General features: G+C 41.9%; 1 protein-coding gene across 1 annotated transcript in view; it reads right to left on the bottom strand.

Annotated features, from left to right (window-relative positions):
• The window catches only part of atp11b (ATPase phospholipid transporting 11B), a 49,684-nt gene extending 41,500 nt beyond the window's left edge, over nucleotides 1-8,184 (bottom strand). The window contains exon 1 of the mRNA XM_080506776.1: nucleotides 7,999-8,184. Coding sequence (XP_080362902.1) covers nucleotides 7,999-8,025 — 27 coding nt within the window. The 5' untranslated portion in view covers nucleotides 8,026-8,184. The remainder of the gene's footprint in view (nucleotides 1-7,998) is intronic.
• Between the last annotated feature and the right edge of the window lie 348 nt (nucleotides 8,185-8,532).

Below are 8,532 nucleotides of genomic sequence, written 5' to 3' on the forward strand. Positions count from 1 at the left end.
CATTTGGCTCCACTTGAACCCTCCCTATGCCAAATGGCGCACTGAATATGTTTAGGCATTAAGACAGATTGGAAGTGGAACATCCAGCTTATCAACTATTGAGACCGACGATGACACTTGTATTTGTTCAACTGGGCTAGTTATGTCTGACCCAGCAGCTAGAAACAACAGCAAATTGAATGTGAATCCAGCCTGGAGGAGAAACCCGATGAGCCTTTTCTGTACAGTTTCTGCTCGCCAACACTGACAGGTTGTAAGAATCAGAATTGGTCCAGCTTGTTAAAAAAATAAGTACAACAGAGACAGATGATCACAGACTACGGCTGCACAATGATTCAAATAATAAAAAAAACCAAAACCTTCTCATGATGTTAGCAATGTGCAATAGAAATTTAATAAAACTGTCAGCCAGGAAACGGAAGGATCTCCGATTGTTTTTTGTTTCCACTTTGGGCACACACCCTGCAGTATAAGTGTCGCAAATGTGACGTGTAATCCGAGAATCAGTGCAACTTAGAACAAACACATGAAAAACAAAAAGCAAGAGCATGCGGAAGAGAGATTACAGTCCTTTATAGAAATCATCATGTTTTGTTTTTGGTTTTTTTGTGTGTATGTTTTCTTTTAGAATGATTGATGGAAATGTTTTGCTGAAAAGTAACTCTCGAGTTGCACCAGAAAACAGAACATTTTTGAGCTACCCTAATAAAGTGCTGCATTGGAATGACATGGACAAATGAGGCGACAAGCTTTGTGATTTTTGGCATCTCGGACCAAAATAAACAACTGTGACGATACCTTTGATCGTGGCCTGAGATGTGTCGTCGTATGTCTTATAGTGAGACAGGCTTGAGGACAGCCGTTGTCACGGTCGTGCAAACATCGACAACCTGATATTATTTTGGGAAGCTGTCACAAATGTTCCTGTCTGCCGCATCAAAACGCCACACAGTGTGGTTGTTGTCACAAGTAATCAGTTTGTACCAACCAGAACAAAAAACATAAAAAAGTGACGGGATGATCAGTTCAACACCAGCGCTGCACCGAAACAAAAGTTCCAAAGTTCCAAAAGATGTAAAATGTTGTACCATCACCACATTCTCTTCCTATTTCTATTACCAAACCATTCTCCCTGCATGTAAATGCTCCTAGTTTATTCGTTTCCTGAAGGCACCGGCATTGTATGTCGATGAAATATACTGAGTACTGGAGTGTGTTGTAGTTGACAGCAACTCCAACTGAGTAGAGAGCAACATCATTTCGTTAAACTTACTGACACACCCAACGTCATGAAATTCACAATGCAGTGTTGCGTCTAAAACTCTTGCTGTTAGAAAAACCCCAAAGTCTCCAGGAACCTTTCCTGTCGCTTTTAAACAAAGACTGAGGCAATAGCAGCAATAAAAAACGTGAAAGTTATTCATCCATAATTTTGTAGTATATTTAGTGGTATATGCCAAAGATACTCCAGGAGAAAAGACGGGCGCCACTGTTTGGATGGGCAATTCACTTTTAACAAAAATATATTAGTGTCAACTAAAATTTAAGTGAAAATAAAAGTCTCTAATACTGCCTTACGTTTCATGTTGAGAAATACAAACTATCTGCTACAGACACTAAGATGTAGATCTAAGCCTGTAAACACACACTCCTTACAAAGCAACTATTGAGTCACTGGCATTGGATGAATTAGCGATTACACCTTTGCTGTTTGTGCATGGTAATTTTGCACGTTACGGCAGTAAACAGCTTACTTAATCTGCCTTTTCCCAACAGTTCAGTCCCATTTGCTCCCCAGTTGTTCCGACAGTAAAGATTCAGCGCCCCATCAGTTATCTCAGGCTTAAATTGCTCAATCATTAATGTCCTTGCACACAGTAGCTTTGGTTAATGCAAAATCTTGTCGAGTGCACACCAACCGTCCTGTCTGTAACAAAGATGTGGCCTTGTTAAAGTGAGGAAAAGGCCACCGTCAATACAATAAGAACACCAGTACTGTTTTGATAAAGTCATGAATTTGTGCTCAGCTCACACACAGAAACATTTCCCTAATCATTGTGTGTTAAGAGGTGAACCGGATAGCGAATACCCAAATGGAAACAAGACTGATCATAGCAACTCAATAGTTTTTGGTCTGCTTTATGTTTTTTAGGCAAAAAAAAAAAAAAAAGTTACAATTATCTGGCATTTTCACTGATATTATTCCAAAAGCGGACAGAAAAGTCTTACAAACAACATATAGGCTTTGGGAATTATGAATGACTTTTTTTTTATATTATTTTTTATATACCGGTAATCCACATAAGTAGCAACTGTATACGTCATACCAAGAAGGACTTTAGCTGTACACAGAAACACAAATAACAGAATGAACATGCTGCCGATTCCCACAGCATATAAATTATCAATAGACACTAGAGAAAACTGATAAATACATCACAGGCTGTACACGCATGCACAGCAGGGTTCAATCACATTATCCAGATCACCAGCTGTGCAGTAATCTTGCAACTATTTGAATTCACATCACTAAATATCTGGATCATTTTCTAAATAAATACACGCCAGGAAGCAAGAACAGTGAACTGGAATTCCAAAGCAAATCAAAGTACTACCACATTTAGGTAATTGTGACTTCACAGTAACATGTACAGTGTATATAATCATTTAGCTGTAGGACTAATCTATTTAAGGAACCCTGAACTGTTTCATAAAGAATGTAAATGAAAGGGAAATCAAGATAAAAGTACATTTTTTTCCAATCCCAGTAGAGGAGCACAAAAGCTGTGTAATAAAAAGACACCAAACTTGCAGACTATTGTGCAAAAAGGTGATATATCATCAAAACCCTAGAACTGAAGTTGGAAATATTGTGTGGATTGAATGCATAGAAACATTTTACAAAAAAAACACTGCGTGCAGCTGAAATAAGACATGTTCTTTTGTTCACAGACTTTGGTTCTCCCATCAGTCTGACAGGTAATTACTCTTTGTATAAAGCCTACAAGTCCCATAGTGCCTCGGGGCATCATTTCCCTGCACTATTACAATGCTACACACACACACACACACACACACACACACACACACACACACACACACACACACACACACACACACACACACACACACACACACACACACACACACACACACACACACACACACACACACACACACACACACACACACACACACACACACACACACACACACACACACACACACACACACACACACAACTGGCAGAAAGGTGGCTTGATAAAGAACAAGCGGCAAAGAGAAAGAAAAAGCAACACAATAGAACAAAGAGCGCACAATAGAGTGTGTCATCAGAGGCTGTAGGTGCTCCTTTTGATTTTATGATTTCCGACAACGGGGATAATAACATAACTACAGGCGTGCCAAAAAGACGTCCAACAACATGTGGCACAAAATGAATAGCCTGAAGCACAGCCGCAGTTGAGACACAACTGGTTTACCAAGGGTGACATAGGATAGTTAACTATCAGGCCCTGGTTGTTCAAAGCTCGGTTATCTTTTAACCAGCCGTTAAATACATTTAACCGACCGGTAACTTTAACAGCACTGTTATTTTGATGCTAAAGTCAACGCACCGCAGCTGAAATTTTTAACAGTGTGGTTAACTCTCTGTGTCATTTCAAACCCTTGTAATAAATTATTTTTTGAAGTTTACCTTAGTACTTAAGCATTTGGGCAGCATATAATAGATGGTGTATAAATAGTGCATTCTAATGCATTGTGGATGACTAAATACAGCATCGAGCATTTAGATTTCAAGCTGACGGAATAACGGCTGCTGGTGTTAACGGGGCGAGCTACGCATAATCGCGTCGTTTTGAAATTGTCTACCTGGAGACGCTGTGCTGGTACCCGGTCAGAGATGGTAATGCAGATCAGCGTGACAATGGCCTCAAGAGAGCTGCTTCCACTTAACTTAAGCTTCAGGATGACGACATACTGCGCACGAATTAACAGTACAAATACGCAAAACGACCTCCAGACTACTGCACAGGGCAATGTGCCTCATATTTAAAATCCAATATGGCTGTTCAATATTGTGAAACCGTTTCACCACTCTCTGATTGCAGGAATTCAGATTGTCCTCCAATATCATGTTGACAATAATTCACTGAAAATTCTCATTTGCATTGTTATCCATGATTTCTCCCTATCCTGGAGGCATTCACTGAACTCAGCACATACATCACTAGTCCTGTGTATTGAGGTTATGTGCAATTAAAAAGTAATTTAAAATTGCTCATTGGACTCCAGGAGCCCTTTCAGCTCAAATTTATAGCAGAGGAGAGACATTTGGCCTATAATTGACTGTGATTTGTTTGACACCACCTTCAGGCTGTACTAGAGTTCAGCTTTGCACATCGCACTCGGAGCAAAAACTCAAAAGGTCCATTTAAGTACGGCTGCTGTGAAAGCACCCAAAGTTTTCTGTTCAGTTACCAGGAACCTCCCTCATGTACATATACAATGAATTTTGCCTTTGACAGTTAATGCTTTTCGTACAACCAATTTGACCAATGCTCAGAACTGACTTTGAACACGTCTGTAAAATGGCAAACAAACTGTTGAATTAAGTCCTTGGATGAATTTGAGCCTGGGAACTTCCAGTGCTGGTGTTTGTGCTCACAACAAAACTCAGTGTCCAAAACTACCACGGTTCATCCAGCACTGTGAAATAAACATCTATAATGGCAGGCAACCATGAGTTCATTATTATTTAGGCCAGTGGTTGTCAAACTTTTCAGTTTGTACCACCTAAGAAAATATCAAGCTCTCCAAGTACCACCATTGTGACTAACCAGAACATGTAGTAATGGTGGCTTATATATTAATATGAATAGACCAAATACAAATCAATGTCAACATGTAAATGAGGACAACCCACCTCTCCTTCTGCACTGATTTGTGGTGTCCCACAAACTTATTCTATACAAAGGTATTTTATGTTTCTCGCCAATTTCATATGCAATATGAGATTACAACAATTATTATATATACTAAATGTATAGTATATACACATATACAACAGTAAAGGGCCATGGAGGGAGGGGTTAAGATTGAGAGCAGTTGTGGTGGAGTGGGGTCTGCAGGGTTTAGGGTTCAGTTTTAGAAAAACGGTCCAGTTTTAACAAAGGGTACTGTGACACATGTGATCGTTCTGTATTCTGTAACAGCAACCTGGCGAACATTTCAGCACTGTTTGTGGAAGAAGCCCGATCTTGAAAATGTGTCATGTTGCCAATTAAGAATGTTCCACATCCTCTTTCCCACTTTCACGCTGTCTTTCAGAAGCGGATAAACAACATGAGCGTGAACAAACGTCACAGTTTTACCTTCAAGCCGATATCAAGGTCAGACAATAATCCTGGACAGACTTTTCCCATTAAGCCAGTTGCATTAAGACACATTTTAATAACACTTTTAATTAACCAGGCGGGTCAATTATATGGGACGGGTCAAACGAGCCGAGCTATCTCTCTGTGGTGCACTGAAGATGTGACGGGTGAAACCTAATCTTCAAGAGCAGACGGAAAACTTTTTAACACACTGACTTTTGCTCTGCTGAAAGTTTTTAAAAGAACTTAATAAGTGTCACTCTCACCTAACCTCGAGAATAAGTAGCACACGGTGACTAGGACAACGGCAGTTTAGGGGAACATTGATCGAACAGTGATTAAACTTGGTCGTTATGGCGACAACAGCTTAAGTGCAAGCTTCTTTTCTCTTGAGATGATGTCACTCACATTCTCGAATAACCCAGTACAACTGCTGCATTAACTCCCATCTCCCATCGGCTCCCTTGCGCACACCAAACAAGCAGATGGAACCATACTGTGGTTCAGTTCAATTAACAGCAGATACGAAAGAGCAGTAAGCAGACCGTACACAAAGTGACAAACTTTTAAAGTGCTGTATATTATCAGTGATGCGCACAAATCAGAGATATTCCCCATGTCTTTTTAATGGCTTTCATTTTGTGCAGCCCTCTGGAAGTTATGTTGCGGAAAATACGTCACAGCGGCTGTCCAGCAGGAGTTTTGTTTACATCTTTTTTTTGTTTGATATTAAAAACAGCAAGTGCAAAAGAAACCCAACCCAGGTGCAACGTTTTTCCCGTGATTTGGTGCAGACCAGGAAACGGCACCACACATTTGGAAAAAACGGTCTAGACTTTGTGATTTCAGCCATCTCAGACAAAAGATAAGCCATCGAGATTATATCATTGTGTCATTGCATTAAAAGCTGCGGTTTTATATTGTAAAATGAGACTGGCAGACCCACGTCCACCTTCTTTATCTAGTTCCACACTGAATCTTTCTCTGGACATACATACTTTTGGAACGATGACTCAATTCTGTTAGATTTATGTTTACATATCTTGAAGTCACCTGCGGCACATGTACACAGCATTCAGGATAACACAGCTATTCTTATGCATTGGAGTATACTATTGCGATTGACACCACTGACTAGAGGAGAAACATTATGCAGTCAAACTTACTGTTGTACAATTGTTTAAGAATGTCAAATTCTAGGAGCCGCAAGATACAGTCGCCAAGGATCAAAATAATGCCTTTTTTTAAACTTATTAAATTCCTAGGGAAAAAGAAATCAAGTACAACCACTCGTGATTCATTCTATACATCTTCTCCGGAAACTCATGTTCAAATTGCACTGTATGAAAAGTTTTGAAATGTACTCTTTATCATAGACCTGACTATCAGTCCAGCAGTTTCAATACACTCCACCACGAGCCGGCTTATACCCAGAAGTGGAAAGCGATCTGTGATCACAGCAAACACAAGCCTTTCTATAGGTATCCTTTATGACCGATGCCAGTACTTTGAGGGATATCTGTGTGTGAAGAATATCTCCTCCCTCCCAACAGTTTTCTGCAGCTGCAGAGCAACACTCATTCATGCACATGCACACGCCCCCATTATCCTAAACCACCTCCACCAGTCACCACTCCCAGTTAGTGTACACTGACGGATCAGTCTCTTCTGAAAACACCTTGACAAACACAAAAATCCCGTCACCTCATCCCTAAACCATGTATGCCACAGCATGCACCCTCCTGGTGGGTTCAGATCTGAATCAGATAGGACTCCTCCTCCAGACATGGACCAGTGTTGTTGTTTTTTTACCTCTTCAGAGACCTTTTTTTTGTGCGTGTGTCTCTATGCGACACGACACAGACGTGTTTACAGGCAAACAGGTGATTGCAGCAAACCAGGATGTTACCCCGAGCACAAACATTTAATCCAAAACACGATTAGATTTTTATCCACATCACTCAGTAATATCAGGAAACCAACTTGGGCATAACAGCTGGTTATGGTTTATTAATACATTCAGGGTGCCGAAGGTAACGTTTAAAGTTGATTCCCCCTGACACTCCATATACTTGAGACCAGGCATAAAAAAAATTAAAACAAACGTCGGTCTGACGTGTTTTTCCAACAGTGAACTCCGAGTGCTGTCGACGCTATTTAAACTTTGTCAAGTTTCAGCGTTAGCCAGTTAGCTGGTGTCGAGTTGAGTCAACTTTCAGGTGTGCATTTGCGTCAGGAAAACCATTCAACAGTGCTTAAAAATGGTCACAAACTTTATATGGAAAACGCCGTTTCAAGCTCAAACTTTCTCCACCGTCGAGGATTGATTAAGTGAATCCAGCTATTTTCCGGGAGCCCTAGCTGGGCTGCGGCTAACGCGAACCTTATAATACCTGACAGGCACCAAGACGAGACATTGTTTGTTTGGGACACATCGGCAACAGCTAATTCTCTACGCTAGCTCGCGAAATTCCTGCAAAACAAAATAAAAATAAATAAAATAAAAGTTGAAACAACCTCCGCTTCGGCGACGCGTTTTTTTTTTTTATTCGGCCAAAGGCGACGAAGTAACGGAGGTTACGTGGTGAAGGAAAACGCAGACGGGAGACCGGGGGCTCACCAGCTGCTGTCGTATCCACCGTAGCATCCTCGCAGGAAACGCTCCGAGCAGCCAGCGCAGCCGCTAGCCAGACGCTAGCAACGAGCTACTCCGACAAAACCGTCCCGAAACATAAATATCTCCCGCCGGAGGCGACTCGTCCTGGTCGCATGACGCGGCACGTTCATTCGGAGTCACCGTGTGGGGGCGAAATCCCTCGGCCGCTCCGCATTACGCGGCGAATCGCCGGCCAGGAACGAAGGGGGTCCAGGTAAAAGTGACAGACGGCTGGCCGCGGAGTCCAAAGCTACGCTGCTGCTACATCTTCTGCTCTGCCACGATCACTTTTCCCCTGCCAGTGCGCACACGCTAAACACGCGCACGGTTCCTCCAAGCGCGTGCTGCTCACTCACACACACACACTCGGCTACTTCTGTGAGGGCGCGCTCTCTCTCTCACGCACGCCCACGGCTCCTCCAAGCGCGCGCGCACACACTCACGTACACTGGTCTTCTGTGCACACACACGCGCGCACGCACGTCGGGAGAGTGAGGG

This window comes from Blennius ocellaris, assembly GCF_963422515.1.
Source record: "Blennius ocellaris genome assembly, chromosome: 12".
In the NCBI taxonomy this organism is placed as follows: Eukaryota; Metazoa; Chordata; class Actinopteri; order Blenniiformes; family Blenniidae; genus Blennius; species Blennius ocellaris.